Source organism: Schistocerca cancellata, chromosome 10, assembly GCF_023864275.1.
Source record: "Schistocerca cancellata isolate TAMUIC-IGC-003103 chromosome 10, iqSchCanc2.1, whole genome shotgun sequence".
NCBI lineage: Eukaryota > Metazoa > Arthropoda > Insecta > Orthoptera > Acrididae > Schistocerca > Schistocerca cancellata.
In genome coordinates, this window is record NC_064635.1 from 177,614,224 (window position 1) to 177,631,494 (window position 17,271).

At 44.8% G+C, this 17,271-nt stretch overlaps 1 protein-coding gene across 1 annotated transcript in view; it reads left to right on the forward strand.

Annotated features, from left to right (window-relative positions):
- Positions 1–17,271, forward strand: part of LOC126106577 (15-hydroxyprostaglandin dehydrogenase [NAD(+)]-like) — an 83,249-nt gene that overhangs the window by 27,073 nt on the left and 38,905 nt on the right. The window contains exon 2 of the mRNA XM_049912920.1: positions 9,640–9,733. Coding sequence (XP_049768877.1) covers positions 9,641–9,733 — 93 coding nt within the window. The 5' untranslated portion in view covers position 9,640. The remainder of the gene's footprint in view (positions 1–9,639; positions 9,734–17,271) is intronic.

Here is a 17,271-nt window from a genome sequence, read left to right on the forward strand (position 1 = left end):
TACTTCATTCCTCAAAGCTACCCATTCTTCTTCTACTGTATTTTTCCCCCATTCCTGCCATTTGTTCCCTTACGCTCTCCCTGCAACTCTGTACAACCTCTGGTTTAGTCAGTTTATCCAGGTCCCGTCTCCTTAAATTCCCACCTTTTTGCAGTTTCTTCAGTTTTAATCTACAGTTCATAACCAGTAGATTGTGGTCAGAGTCCACATCTGCCCCTGGAAATGTCTTACAATTTAAAACCTGGTTCCTAAATCTCTGTCTTACCATTATATAATCTATCTGATACCTTCTAGTATCTCCAGAATTCTTCCATGTATACAGCCTTCTTTCATGATTTTTGAACCAAGTGTTAGCTATGATTAAGTTATGCTCTGTGCAAAACTCTACCACGCGGCTTCCTCTTTCATTTCTTACCCCCAATCCATATTCACGTACTACGTTTCCTTCTCTCCCTTTTCCTACTACCGAATTCCAGTCACCCATGACTATATTAAATTTTCGTCTCCCTTCACTACCTGAATAATTTGTTTTATTTCATGATACATTTCTTCAATTTCTTCGTCATCTGCAGAGCTAGTTGGCATATAAACTTGTACTACTGTAGTAGGTGTGGGCTTCGTGTCTATCTTGGCCACAATAATGCGTTCACTATGCTGTTTGTAGTAGCTTACCCGCATTCCTATTTTTTTATTCATTATTAAACCTACTCCTGCATTACCCCTATTTGACTTTGTATTTATAACCTTGTATTCGCCTGACGAAAAGTCTTGTTCCTCCTGCCACCGAACTTCACTAATTCCCACTATATCTTACTTTAACCTATCCATTTCCCTTTTTAAATTTTCTAACCTACCTGCTCGTTAAGGGATCTGACATTCCACGCTCCGATCCGTAGAACATTAGTTTTCTTTCTCCTGATAATAATTGGAACCCAAAATATCTTGGTGTCACCCTGGATCGTACACTATGCTTCAAACAACACCTTCTTAACTTAGCTCAAAAGTTGAGGACTCAAAACAACGTCCTCCGTAAGCTACGCGGAACTACCTGGGGATCTTCAGCAACCACCCTGCGATCTTCAGCTCTGGGCTTGGTGTACTCAAGTGCTGAGTATTGTGCTCCTGTTTGGACGAACAGTCATCATACAAGGCTTGTTGGCACCCAGCTGAGTACGACAATGCGCATAATATCTGGCGCAATCAGATCTACTCCAGTTTATTGGCGTCCACTGTTAACCGGTATAATGCCTCCTGATCTACGCAGATGTACTGCCCTTATGAGAGAATTCCACAAGATTTCCAGGAATTCCAACCTACCCGTGCATAGCGACCTGCCGCTTTTAAATCGTAAGAGACTGAAATCACGCCATCCAACTCTGTGCGATGTTGCTGACATGGTTGCTAAGGATTTCAAACCTCTTGAAGAATGGAAAGGTCGGTGGGAAGCAGTGACAGATGTGCACCTGCATAACATCTTCTCACAAGGGAACCTCCCCATCGCACCTCCCTCAGATTTAGTTATAAGTTGGCACAGTGGATAGGCCTTGAAAAACTGAACACAGATCAATCGAGAAAAGAGAAAGAAGTTGTATGGAACTATGAAAAAATAAGCAAAATATGCAAACTGAGAAGTCCATGCCAAGATAGACAACATCAAGGAGAGTGTGAGCGCAGGAGCTCCGTGGTCCCGTGGTTAGCGTGAGCAGCTGCGGAGCGAGAGGTCCTTGGTTCAAGTCTTCCCTCGAGTGAAAAGTTTAATTTTTTATTTTCAGACAATTATCAGAGTTCTGGCACTCACACGTAATCAACTTCGCTCTCCAAAATTCCAGGACATGTTCAGATTTGCTTGGACATATGCAGGATTTGACGGTCTACACACGGAAAAATTTGAAAACGTTAAAAACATATGTTTTGACAGAGCACAGAGAAAACTGTGCGACTGTGAACCTGTTGCATTCATTTGTTGCAGTTTATGTGACAAACTCTTATGTTTTCATCCCTTTTTTGGGAGTGATTATCACATCCACAAGGAAACCTAAATCAGGCAAGGTAGAAGAATCTTTTTACCCATTCGCCAAGTGTGTAAGTTAGGTGGGTCGACAACATATTCCTGTCATGTGACGCACATGCCGTCACCAGTGTCGTATAGAATATATCCGACGTGTTTTCCTGGATCAAATGTTTTCGGTTCCCATTGGAGAGGCACGTCCTTTCGTCTACTAATCGCACGGTTTTGCGGCGCGGTCGCAAAACACAGACACTAAACTTATTGCAGTGAACAGAGACGTCAATGAACGAACGGACAGATCATAATTTTGCAAATATGAAGCAAGTAAACTATTTGGTCGAGGGAAGACTTGAACCGAGGACCTCTCGCTCCCCAGCTGCTCACGCTAAACACGGGATCACGGCGCTCCTGAGCTCATATTATCCTTGATGTTGCCTGTCTTGCGCATGGACTACTCAGTTTGTATATTTTGCTTATTTTTTTCATAGTTCCACATAACTTCTTCCTGTTTTCTCGATTGATCTGTGTTCAGTTTTTCAAGGCCTATCCACTGTGCCAACTTATAACTAAATCTAAGGGGTGTGCGATGGGGAGGTTCCCTTGTCAGGTGCTAAAATTCCAAGTGGATTCGACCTACCACGCAAGACCCGGACTACTCTCAACAGAATCCGTACCGGCCATGGCCGATGCAGGGATGCTCTCTTTAAGTGGAAGAAGCTGCCTGACCCAGCCTGTGACTGCGGGGATCCATACCAGACTGTTCACCACATTGTCAGTGAATGCAGGATTCGGGCCTATCACGGCGCCAAAGAGGACTTCCTGCTAGCAACTCCAGATGTAGTGCGCTGGATTGAAGGTCTGCATATTCAGTTGTAAAGACAAAGTTAAGTTTCTCGTGTGTCAATATGTACATATGTATATGTAATTTAATTTCATGACACGTCTGTATTAGCTATACGCTAAATAAATAATAATAAATGTTGGATCCGAATGTGCTCCAAGAAGTCAAGGTACAGGAAGCGGGTGAGCTGGCACGGGATACGAATTGGGGAAGGTAGACGGATGTGGAGGGGGAGGCGTACAGCTTTCCGCAGAATGCATCCCTCATTGGGCCAAACAGATGGAAGTCAAGTCGGAAGGTGCGATACCCGGGTTGTAGAATGAATGACGAAGAAGACTCCCATGATGTTTTGTGAACTGCTCTTGGGTGCGTAGGCTTGTGTGGGGCGTCGCGTTGTCATGGAGAAGAAGTTCGTGTGAATCTTTGTGGCGACGAAGATGCTGAAGTCGTTTCTTCAGTCTTCTGAGTGTAGCGCAATACACTTTAGAGTTGATCATTGCAATGAGAGGGAGTACATCAGGCAGACAACCCTTCAGCGTCTCAGAAGACCATCGCCATCGCTTTTAACGGTTGAGGGTGCGGCTTTGAACCTTTTCTTTGGATTATCGTTTTGTTTCCGGTTCGGAGTGATGAACCCATGTGTCATTACCAGCGATGATGTTTGACAACATATTGTCGCGACCCGGCTCGTAACGCGAAAGCAATTTCGCACAGATGGTTCTTCGTCGCTCTTTATAGTCTTCTGTTAGGCAGCGAAGAACCCAGCGCTCACGCACCTTTGAGTAACCAGGCTGGTCGGTCCAAAAGTGCAGGAGTCACAACTGTGAGCGGCCGGCGCACACACAGGAAATCAGAAAGGTCTGCGCGACCCTGTTGCGATGACGACAGACACCTCGCTCGACGGCTCGCCGTGCTTTTGTTCACTCTTCTTCGATGCGCGCGGAGTTGTTTCAGCACATTGTCAATGCAGGGCTCGTCTTCTCGGAGTTCTGCTTGCGCAGTGTTACCGATCAATTGCTCGACCATTGTCACGGACTTTCCGTCAGTTAGGTTTGTTCTCCCGAAGGAAGCTTCTTGTGGTTGCTGCGGTTTCCCGAGCGTGGGTTGCGTCTTCTGTAGCTCTGGATCGACGTTTCGCCGAAGTTCTCGGCACTGCGATGTCGGTTGAGTCCACCGGTAGACGAAGGCATCGCGGACGCCCCTGAGCTCACGAAGCGGCCGAACCTGCAGTTGTACGACGGATCTCTCCCACACAACGGCCTCCCAGTAGCTTGGATTACAGGAGCGCGCCAACCGCCAGGCCTCCGTAGACAAGCGCCTGTGAATATCTGCGATGCTTTAGTTTCCCACCAAAAGAATAACAACTCTCTGCCTGGATTGCATCTCCATTACCGACGCCATTCTGGACACTGCGTATAGCACCGCCACCTATCGGAAGTTCGTAAATTCAAAAGTATTAGTAAGTCAATTTGTTCAACAGACTTTCGATGAGCTCCATCCGCTACACGGTGCTGCATGCGGACCTGTCAGACTTAAATCCTGCAAAAGATTGCTTAGGACCGAGGTAAACGATACCCAAGTGGACTACCCACCACCAATACATCGAGATGGATAATTTGAAGAACATTGAACCGCATCAGAACCTGTGTGGCGCCATTCAAAACAAATGGAACTTAGCGAAATGCAGGACACGGGACATCTACAATGTTCCCTATGTGGCGTAACACGACCGCCTCGAGTATTAGTCTAACTAAAAATGACCGTGCTGGTGGAGGGACCCCGATACGTCTCAACCGGTATCCGACGTATGTAAGTTTGTAAGTAACTGAAACCAAGAATCTTTAATTTTTCCCAGAATTATCCGAATAGCACGTCCACACACGCAAGAAAGGTTTATAAGACTATAAAATAATGACTGTTCACACATCTGCCAAAATCAAAAGTTTACTCCTACCAAAGTGCTTAAGTAAACAGACCGGACAAACCGGGGCTGAATGCTGTCTGCTAAGGTAATGGCAGAAATACAAGTATTTGAACAACAGACGACAGTGATCCTCATGAGAATCCGCATAACAGCTAGTTAATACGTAAATATAGAAACTAACACTAGCAAACAAAGTGAATGTGCGTATATGTGTGTTAAAAAGTGAACGAATAATAAAAAATGAGGACTTTAGTACCTCTAGTACCGTATTTCCGCCTTAATTCGACAGTTCAGGTATGCACTATACTGTTCGTGGTTTCTACAGACAAAATCGCACAACTCTAGCAGTCAGACAACTCGCCGATTTGCATATCGTAGTTTTAAGATTAATGAGCCGAGTAGTAGTTCCGAACGGGAAGCAACGCGACACGTTTGGTTACTAGTTCCTTATCCGCAGCACACAATGAAACCACCTAAGCGTATCACCGATTGAACAGTTATTTTACATCGGCCACTCACAAAGCACAGTTGCACTCGCGTGCCACTATACTCACCTTCTGTGCTCGCTGCAGATTCTTTGTTGGTGTTTTTCTCTGTAAACCTATCGGTGTGTTTCTACAGCTAAACACGTCTCGCTTAACATTACACTTTCAGACATCCCGAGCACATCGATGTATAATTTCATAAAACGCTACAGCTTCACATAGTTATCCTCACGAAAAGTAGTTTTGAATTAGAAGCACATAAACGTGCAAACACACAACATCAAAAGCTAAAATTGTTTTTCCATTAACCCGCTTGTACTCGTATGATAATTCCTGACACGGTCACTCGCGTAAATGCCACATGTCATTCACAACATGAACGTTGCATTTGGACACTTTGAACGATTGTAGAAGCTTTTTATGTAAATCTAAATATAATAAATATTTAATGCAAAAATGTAGTAAGGTATAGGCTAGGTGATAAATAGTTTTGAGAGCTGAAGCTGGAATATTCCACGATGTCCCACAACAAATTCCGCATTTTTTCAACCGAAACTGCCTGAGAAAAAAAAGTGTTGCATTGCTTATTGAACGCCTCTTATGTTCTCGACATCTCCTGCTAAAGCAGAGGACCGCTTTCAGCCAAGTTAATACACATATCATTTGCTATTTGTACAGAAACAATGTGGGGGACAGACCCACCTACGTCACACAGGGCTGGTGTGAAAAATGGGTGACAGAGGAGCACGACTCAGGAACACCTGGAGCAATTAAATTTTGTATACAGGATGGTTCAAAACTTCCACAACCAATAGATATACAGGATGATTCAAAAAGAATACCACAACTTTAAAAATGTGTATTTAATGAAAGAAAAAAATGGTTCAAATGGCTCTGAGCACTATGGGACTCAACTGCTGAGGTCATTAGTCCCCTAGAACTTAGAACTAGTTAAACCTAACTAACCTAAGGACATCACAAACATCCATGCCCGAGGCAGGATTCGAACCTGCGACCGTAGCGGTCTTGCGGTTTCAGGCTGCAGCGCCTTTAACCGCACGGCCACTTCGGCCGGCATTAATGAAAGAAACATAATATAACCTTCTGTTATACATCATTACAAAGAGTATTTAAAAAGGTTTTTCTTCACTTAAAAACAAGTTCAGAGATGTTCAATATGGCCCCCTCCAGACACTCGAGCAATATCAACCCGATACTCCAACTCGTTCCACACTCTCTGTAGCATATCAGGCGTAACAGTTTGGATAGCTGCTGTTATTTCTCGTTTCAAATCATCAATGGTGGCTGGGAGAGGTGGCCGAACCACCATATCCTTAACGTACCCCCATAAGAAAAAATCGCTGGGGGTAAGATCAGGGCTTCTTGGAGGCCAGTGATGAAGTGCTCTGTCACGGGCTGCCTGGCGGCCGATCCATCGCCTCGGTTTCATAGCTGAACCTTTTTCGTAGGACTCTCCATACAGTTGATTGTGGAATTTGCAGCTCTCTGCTAGCTCTGCGAGTCGATTTTCCTGGGCTGCGGACAAATGCTTGCTGGATGCGTGCTACATTTTCATCACTCGTTCTCGGCCGTCCAGAACTTTTCCCTTTGCACAAACACCCATTCTCTGTAAACTGTTTATACCAACGTTTAATACACCACCTATCAGGAGGTTTAACACCATACTTCGTTCGAAATGCACGCTGAACAACTGTCGTCGATTCACTACCGCCGTACTCAATAACACAAAAAGCTTTCTGTTGAGCGGTCGCCATCTTAGCATCAACTGACGCTGACGCCTAGTCAACAGCGCCTCAAGCGAACAAATGTACAACTAAATGAAACTTTATAACTCCCTTAATTCACCGACAGATAGTGCTTAGCTCTGCCTTTTGTCGTTGCAGAGTTTTAAATTCCTAAAGTTGTGGTATTCTTTTTGAATCATCCTGTAGATCGATCACAGTCCGCATGCTACAGTACAGGCTAGACCTCAACACAGTTTAATATTAACGTCTAGCCTGAAACTGTATTAGTTACTGGTAGGGCCACACGTTCCCCAAGCGTGTCTTACAGGTGATGTCTATGGAAACTTTACTCGGAAAGCCGTCCAACACTAGAAGACGTGTCCCTGAAAATAAGAACAAACGTGTGATTTGTGCACGGTGGAACTGTAGAACATTTCGGTCTCAGAGTTAGAGACGCACTATTCGATAGCTATCATGACAGGAGGACCACTTCCGTGGTATGTACGTTCCCTGGCCTCAGTCCTTTACATCTCCAGGGGCACGTGTTCTGTCCAGCAGACCATCCGGAAGCAAAAAGGTCTCGATCTGCGTGTCGTGTAAGCCTGCGCAGCCATTCCAGATCGCCAGGGAGCACTTGAGAGAGTGCGACAGCCCATGACTCGACGGGTCGCCAACCGCCAGTTGCCTAGATACAAGGCCTACGCACAGCGGCCATATTGGCACGTGACGTCACAAACTGTTGGCCATCTTATCTGTAGTCGGCAGTCCTGTTGGCGTGTATGTTGTGTTGAAAGTGTGTGCCACGTGAAAGCCATATATATTTCATAAAGTATTCGCCTACAGTTCTTCGAAGTATGGGATACAAGTGTAGCGTTCCCTTTGGCAGGGAAATTATAAATCAAATTCAAATGGCTCTGAGCACTATGGGACTTAAACATCTATGGTCATCAGTCTCCTAGAACTTAGAACTACTTAAACCTAACTAACCTAAGGACAGCATACAACACCCAGTCATCACGAGGCAGAGAAAATCCCTGACCCCGCCGGGAATCGAACCCGGGAACCCCGGCGCGGGAAGCGAGAACGCTACCGCACGACCACGAGCTGCGGACAAATTATAAATCCCAAAAAGGCCTGAAAGTGCACATGTTTCGATTTCCCACATGTGTGAAGTTGAGAAATCGCTGGATTGCAGCTATTCCCAGACAGGAATTTGTTTCTACGCATCATTCAAGAGTAAGTAAATTACAAAAAAATTTATAGCGTGTTATTTGTTTCCATTGCACCACATTTGCCAATTGTTTTTAAAAGCAGTTATGCATCATGTACCATTATAATTTGTTTCTTAATTCTGCACCATTGCTGCGAGGTTAATACGAAGCAACTGTTGTCACACAGAATAGTTATATTCATTAGTGTGTATTCCTTATCATTCCTACCAGATTATTGAGCGTCCAGTACATTTATCTGGAAGAGCTACAGAATGATTTTGTTCAGTTTTACATATACAGCTATTCGGAAATAATTTCAGTTTGAATAAACTACCTTTCGAAAATTGCTTTAATGAATTCAGTGTTCGACATTTTAAGCAGTATAGAAAGCAGAATTTCGATGTAAGTGCATCATGATCAAATTAACAGCACTCTGTGACACGAATTTCAGTCAAGGATATAGGAGAAACAATCTTTTCATGTTTGAGGTTCTTAAATTCTGGAGAAACAGGGAAATAAAATATTTTTCCTGTTTACATCAGGAGGTGCTCCATTTCGTCGAATGATTTGAGTTTCGTGTAGGTCAGCAAATTTTGAAGTGGAGAGGAAAGTTTACGAAAATAACCAGGGAAACAAATTCTTAAATTTTGTAGGAGCTCCAGCTGTTTTATTTAAAACCGAAAACGTTTGCTTGTTACTGCATATTGCCGATATTTTACTGCAAGAAGACATAGCTCCTGCAGTAAAAGAGAGAATTTAAAATTACAGTTTGTATTCGAGTCTAGAAACGCGTATTTAAGGCATATCTTCAAAGTAATTTTACATCCTGAAATATCATAGGGCAGTTTTGTTCAGTTACTTTACGCAATGATATAAATTTCCATACTTTCATTACAAGGACATGTAGGAGAGGAGAGCACGAGTATCTCTGTGCGGTCTCAGCTCTGAAACTCGTAAAGTTCGTACAGCTGCAGAGTGCTTAACAGGAGCGTCCCTATACAGACCCGGCCATCAGTATGTGACGTCACAAGTGATCGCACAGGCCTGCAGCCTAGGTGGTGTTGTTTGCGCTCGGTTATTCAAAACGCGTGACGTCACCCACTGCGCGGAAGCAAGCGTAAACGGAATTTTGCTGCTGTCTTTAGCGAGCCAGGGTGCGAATCGGACACTCACACAAACTATGATCTCCCTCCAAAATGTCCTCCGTAGACGGGGACCAAACGTTGGGTTTTAGTGTGAAATCCCTTTGACCACGGCCTAATAGTCCGGTAGCAAAGAAAACTACGGAATATTATCTGATATTAACGTCTTTGTTGGAGTACCGACGTGGACCGATGTAGTCTAGTGGTTGAGGCAAAACGGCGTCACATCGTCACGGTGATACGGGGTCTGTTGATGTTGACGTTGTTCTTGTTGTTGTTCCAGGATGGACCCCTCAGGCAAAGTGGCGCTCATCACGGGAGCTGCCGGCGGGCTGGGGAGGGCCTTCTCAAGGGCGCTGCTCGCCGCAGGAGCCAAGGTCAGCGCTGCGGCAGGGAGGCAGTCCTATTGAAATCTGCACTCGTCTCATCAACCTGATCTGGTTCTGATCATTCGATACACTCCCGAAGTCCCTTTCCCACAGGCAACGAGAGCCTGCCAACTCACACGTCAGACAACTGGTCTGAGGTAAAAAAATGGTTCAAATGGCTCTGAGCACTATGGGACTTACACTACTAGCCATTAAAATTGCTACACCAAGAAGAAATGCAGATGATAAACGGGTATTCATTGGACAAATATATTATACTACAACTGGCATGTGATAACATTTTAACGCAATTTGGGTGCATCGATCCTGAGAAATCAGTACCCAGAACAACCATCTCTGGCCGTAATAACGGCCTCGATAAGCCTGGGCATTGAGTCAAACAGAGCTTGGATGGCGTGTAAAGGTACAGCTGCCCATGCAGCTTCAACACGATACCACAATTAATCAAGAATAGTGCCTGGCATATTGTGACGAGACAGTTGCTAGGCCACCATTGACCAGACATTTTCGATTGGTGAGAGATCTGGAGAATGTGCAGGCCAGGGCAGCAGTCGAACATTTTCTGTATCCAGAAAGGCCCATGCAGGACCTGCAACATGCGGTCGTGCATTATCCTGCTCAAATGTAGGGTTTCGCAGAGATCGAATGAGGGGTTGAGCCACGGGTAACACATCTGAAATGTAACGTCCACTTTTCAAAGTGCCGTCAATGTGAACAAGAGGTGACCGAGACGTGTAACCAATGGCACCCGATACCATCACGCTGGATGATACGCCAGTATGAGGATGACGAATACACGCTTCCAATGTGCTTTCACCGCGATGTCGCCAAACACCGATGCGACCGTCACGATGCTGTAAACATAATCTGGATTCATCCGAAAAAATGACGTTTTGCCATTCGTGCACCCAGGTTCGTCGTTGAGTACACGATCGCAGGCGCTCCTGTCTGTGATGCAGCGTCAAGGGTAACCGCAGCCATGGTCTCCGAGCTGATAGTCCATGCTGCTGCAAACGTCGAACTGTTCGTGCAGATGGTTGTTGTCTTGCAAACGTCCCCATCTGTTGATTCAGGGATCGAAATGCGGCTGCACGATCCGTTACAGCGATGCGGATAAGATGCCTGTCATCTCGACTGCTAGTGATACGAGGCCGTTGGGATCCAGCACGGCGTTCCGTATTACGCTCCTGAACCCACCGATTCCATATTCTACTAACAGTCGTTGGATCTCTACCAACGCGAGCAGCAATGTTCCGATACGATAAACCGCATTCGCGATAGGCTACGATCCGACCTTTATCAAAATCGGAAACGTAATGGTACGCATTTCTCCTCCTTACACGAGGCATCAAAACAATGTTTCACCTGGCAACGCCGGTCAACTGCTGTTTGTGTGTGAGAAATCGGTTGGAAACTTTCCTCATGTCAGCACGATGTAGGTGTCGCCACCGGCGCCAACCTTGTGTGAATGCTCTGAAAAGCTAATCATTTGCGTATCACAGCATCTTCTTCTTGTCGGTTAAATTTTGCGTCTGTATCACGTCATCCTCGTGGTGTAGCAATTTTAATGGCCAGTAGTGTAACATCTGATGTCATCATCCCCTAGAACTTAGAATTACTTAAACCTAACTAACCTAAGAATATCACACACATCCATTCCCGAGGCAGGATTCGAACCTGCGACCGTAGCGGTCGCGCAGTTCCAGACTGAAGCGCCTAGAACCGCTCGGCCGCACCGACCAGCCTGAGGTAACACCCTACAGCCTGACTATCAAGCCAGGTGGCCTAACAGTCAGAAAAGTTACAGCTGCATGACCACTGTGCATTTAACACTAAAGTACGCAGCGGAGGATTCATCGAAGCGCTTCCACCGTATTTCTCTAGGGGCTGAAGCGTAAATATTCCACGATGTCGTACACACATCAAAAAATTTTTTGCATCACCCCAGTTCGCAGAATTCCTGAGGATAGACATTGTCTGTGCATATTGCATCACAGACACAGTCCCTTTCACTGTTCAGAGATGTCACTAACCCGTCAAAATGTGTAAACAACCATTCATGACCAGCGCCTATTGGACGGAGGGGTTCCCACAGCGGATCAGTTCAAGTCATTCCACCAGGAAGGAGGTACACGGATCGTGTTGTCTGTAGTTCAGCCACGGGCAGACTGTCAATACCGCGGTTAGATCGCGTCCGCGTTGTTACTTTGTCCCAGGAAGGGCTCTCAACAAGGAAAGTGTCCAGACTTCTCGGAGTGAACCAAAACGATGTTGTTCAGACATGGAGGAGATACGGAGAGACAGGAACTGTCGATGGCACGCCTCGCTCAGGCCGCCCAAGGGCCACTACCTACGGGTTATGGCTCGGGGAAACTCTGACAGCAACGCCACCATGCTTTTCGTGCAGCCGCAGGACTCAAACTGCGCACAATAGGCTGCTTGATGCGCAACCTCACTCCAGACGTCTATGGCGAGGTCCATCTTTGCAACCACGACACCATGCAACGCGGTACAGATGGGGCCAACAACATGCCGAATGGACAGCTTATGAGTAGAATCACGTCCTCTTCACCGATGATTGTCGCATAACCGTTCAACCAGACAATTGTTGGAGACGTGTTCGGAGGCAACCCGGTCAGGCTGAACGCCTTAGACACAATGTCCAGCGAGTGCAGCAAGGTGGAGGTTTTGGGGTGGCGTTACGTGGGGCCGACGTACGCCGCTGGTGGTCATGGAAGGCGCCGTAACGGCTGTACGATACGTGAATGCCATCCTCCGACCGATAGTGCAACCATATCGGTAGCATATCGGAGAGGCTTTCGTCTTCATGGATTAACGCCCCCATCGTGCACATCTTCTGGATGACTTCCTTCAGGATAACGACCTCGCTCTACTAGAGAGGCCAGCACGTTCTCCAGACATAAACCCTATCGACCATGCCTGGGATAGATTGAAAAGGGCTCTTTATGGACGACGTGACCCACCAACCACTCTGACGGATCTACGCGGAATCGCCGTTGAGGAGTGGGACAATCTGGACGAACAGTGCCTTGATGAACGTGTGGATAGTACGCCACGATGAATACAGGCATGCATCAATGCAAGAGGGTGTGCTACTGGGTATTAGAGGTACCGGTGTGTACAGCAATTTGGACCACCACCTCTGAAGGTCTCGCTTTGTGCAATGTGTGGTTTTCATAAGCATTAAAAAGGGCGGAAATGATGTTTACTTTGATCTCTAGTCCAATTTTCTGTACAGGTTCTGGAACTCTCGGAACCGTGGTGATGCAAAACTTTTTTTGATGCGTGTATAAAAAATTACGCATTTTTTCAACTGAAATTGGCCGAGAAAAAAAATGCGTTGCCTTACTTATTGAACGCCTCTCGTGTTTTCGGTATCTCCTACTTAAGCACAGGACCGCTTTGAACCAGCTTGATAGATATATCATTTACTATCTGTACAGAAGCACTGTGGGAGAAAAGAACCTTAAATTTTTCCACCGTCAAACTTATTGGCGTCATGCACCTTTCCTCGTCACTGTCAAAGAGCTGCAATAGCTGCTGTTCATAACTCTGCATTCGTTCGTTCGACAGCACACGTCTTCAATAGTTTGTTTACTTATGTGTGTACTTAGCTTCTAGTCCAAAAAAAAGGGAACAACCTCCCTCCTCCTGACCTTAAGCAGTTCTTTACAGTCACTCATTCGTGATAAAGTAACGCAACAGACTTTTGAGTAATAAATGTTTGGAACATTATTCGTGGAAATAAACAGCGATCGACAAAACAATAGAAAAAATATTTGGAAGAAAGATAGAATGTAAGCTATTTATTTTATTCGTTGGGACCGGCTGGTGTGGCCTGCGGTTCTAGGCGCTTCAGTCTGGAACCGCGTGACCGCTACAGTCGCCTCGGGCATGGATGTGTGTGATGTCCTTAGGTTAGTTAGGTTTAAGTAGTTCTAAGTTCTAGGGAACTGATGACCACAGTGCTCAGAGCCATTTGAACCATGTTATTCGTTGACTGCTTTAGATCTCTTATAGGATCGGAGTCAGGCCATTTTACCCTGTGAAGCTGAGTAATACGCTTTCTTAGAGGTCAAAGCACTTGAATAAAATCAGAAGAATAAACTAATATAAAACTGTGGCTGGCGTATCTTTGATGACAGCAGGGTACTATGGCGTGCAGCAGTTCGCTCTGGAGAGCTGTGAAGAACACTGCTTAGAGGGGGGGTCGGTTCGCGTTACCAAACCGAGTTGAGAGGATTTCAAGTCAGCTCGAGTTGACTTACAACCCGCGTTGTGTACACGCCGCACGCGGCTCCCGCCACTATCGATCACAGTTTCGTCCGAGGCCAGAGTATATCGCCGTCGCGGCGACCGAATCCTACTTGAACGAAGTCGATTCTATGCGTACAGAACGGGAGTCGCCCACTGTGATCTTAAAAAAAATGCAGTAGATTATTGCGATTTATTTTTTTTCACAACATTAGCGTAATGGTCACTCGGGAGTTAAGATTTTGCGTAGAAAGTGTCTGAGGGAAACGATGACGAAGTGGTAACAGTGAACATTCATGCTCGAGCAGCGCTATCTGGCTACCGTAAGATCGCCGTATCGTCACCAAAATCCGTACAGCAAATTCTGGGTGTCTCGTGAGTAATTTTTAATTGCAGCCCACAACATAGCAACCATTCATGACGAGGCATTTAGCTACCTTACGATCGTCCTGTCACCATCCAATTCGGTGCCTCATGAGCATATTTTGAGATTTTAGTCTGTAATTTTACTCTGTAATGTGGCGTCCATTAATCTTCATGACGAGGCATTGACTGCCTTACCATTACAGCAAATTCCGGGCGAATCACCATCTTCAAAATTTCATGTCGAAAGACTCGAAGACTCCCGCTTCGCAGTCATACTCGTTGACAGGAATTTGGCTACCACGATCGCCTGATAGTTGTCAATATCTATACGGCAAGTTTCGGAAGACTCACGAGTCTATTTTTCAAATTTTAAAACAAAAGACCCAAAACTGCGGCATGTAGCAAATTACGCATTCATGCTCGTCAGCAGGCTTTTGGCTGCCGTATGATCGGCCAATGGCTAGCAAAATTTAAAATTTGAATTTTGCATGTTTCACAAGTGTATTTTCAAAGTTTCGAAGAACAGACTCAATAGTGCCACCTGTAGTGGAGTATGCCGTCATAATCGTGAACAGCCATTTGCCCACCTTACGATCGTCCGATAACTGTCAAAAATCTGTACAGCATATTTCGGATTTTTCACATATCTATCTTCAAAATTTCAAGCCGAAAGACCAAAAATAGCCGCTTGTGTAACACACTCGTGACTGTATATATGATCACTGGTTAGGAAACCGCGAATCTCCGGTTGATTGACTGAACTGAATCGTAAGCCGCACAGCGGCGAATGAGGGAACGGTGTTGAATGTTGTCTCAGTTGTTTCGTCCAAGTCGTTTTGGACTCGGTTTACGCAAAACTTTCAAACCGGTTAACCCGGTTCGGTGTAAACCCGAGGTGGCCTATCAATAACACTGTTGAGTGGAGCTTAGTCGTTCATGTTTATATAGAGAAAGCTCCGTACACCGCCTCCGGCATAGCATCTCTAACAGTAGTAGTAGTAGTAGTAGTAGTAGCTAGTAGTGGTAGTAGTAGTAGTTTATTCATCCACAGACTATTTACACTGCATCGATTTCGTCAGAAAATACGCAGTACAAATATATATGTATAGGGATGTACAGTACCCTATACAACGTTACATTGAAATTGTACACACAGCTTCGATTAATGGCATAAAAGATATAATTCATGGAAGACATAGTTGAGATTTAAATGAAAACAGAAATAGTTGTCTTAAGCAATAGAACCCAGTACGTTGTCCTCGATGGTGAGTGTTCATCGGAGGTGAGGGTATCACCTGGAGTGCCCCAGGGAAGTGTGGTAGGTCCGCTGTTGTTTTCTATCTACTTAAACGATCTTTTGGATAGGGTGGATAGCAATGTGCGGCTGTTTGCTGATGATGCTGTGGTGTACGGGAAGGTGTCGTCGTTGAGTGACTGTAGGAGGATACAAGATGACTGGGACGCGATTTGTGATTGGTGTAAAGAATGGCAGCTAACTCTAAATATAGATAAATGTAAATTAATGCAGATGAATAGGAAAAAGAATCTTGCAATGTTTGAATACTCCATTTTTAGTGTAGCGCTTGACACAGTCACGTCGATTAAATATTTGGGCGTAACATTGCAGAGCGATATGAAGTGGGACAAGCATGTAATGGCAGTTGTGGGGGAGGCGGATAGTCGTCTTCGGTTAATTGGTAGAATTTTGGGAAGATGGGGTTCATCTGTAAAGGAGACCGCTTGTAAAACAGTAATACGACATATTCTTGAGTACTGCTCGCGCATATGGGATCCCTATCAGGTCTGTTTGAGGGAGGATATAGATGCAATTCAGAGGCGGGCTGCTAGATTTGTTACTGGTAGGTTTGATCATCACGCGAGTGTTACGGAAATGCTTCAGGAACTCGGGTGGGAGTCTCTAGAGGAAAGGAAGCGTTCTTTTCGTGAATCGCTACTGAGGAAATTTAGAGAACCAGCATTTGAGGCTGACTGCAGTGCAATTTTACTGCTACCAACTTACATTTTGCGGAAAGACCACAAAGATAAGAGAGATTAGGGCTCGTACAGAGGCATATAGGCAGTCATTTTTTTCCTCGTTCTGTTTGGGAGTGGAACAGGGAGAGAAGATGCTAGTTGTGGGACGAGGTACCCTCCGCCACGCACCGTATGGTGGATTGTGGAGTATGTATGTAGATGTAGAACGCTTCTGTTCAGAATATTAATTCAGATCGTAGGAAACATTTGACAGAAAATGCTATTGACATTGAGTATGGCATATGGTATCAAGATAGAATATTACTTGCTGCTAGGATGTTGAAGGTATTTGTTTACACTGTAATAGCGGTTGGTCATTAAAAGCTTGAATATTGCTTCCTTAAATGCAGACGATTATTTTAAATCTCTTTTATATGTGTTGGAAGTTTGTTGTACAATTTTGTACTTTGAATGTTTGTTTCTTTCTGTGCAATAGCCTTGTTCACTCTTTTTACGTGGGTATCATTGCACATATTTGTATTATGTGAATACAGGTCTGAGTTGGTTTAGAAATTTTCAATGCACCTTTTTAGATTAACTAGACTTTTTTTGTATGTAGAGTCATGGTAAAGATAGAATATTTAGCTGTTGAAATAGCTGCTTGGAGGGTATTAGCCTTAAACTGTTGGTACTTATTGGTAATAGACATGCCTACATTACGCGGAATAGATTTATAAAAAATGTATTGCTATGGTCATAGAATACATAAGATGCTCTAAATGTCATGTAAAAGACATGAGTTACAAAAAGTTCAAAATCAGAGAGTAAATCAGTCTCCAGTGAAATTGGCTCATTTAAACGTAAGCTACCTTCTGCAGAGATTTAGGGCGGACGTAAGGGTAGGAAGTATA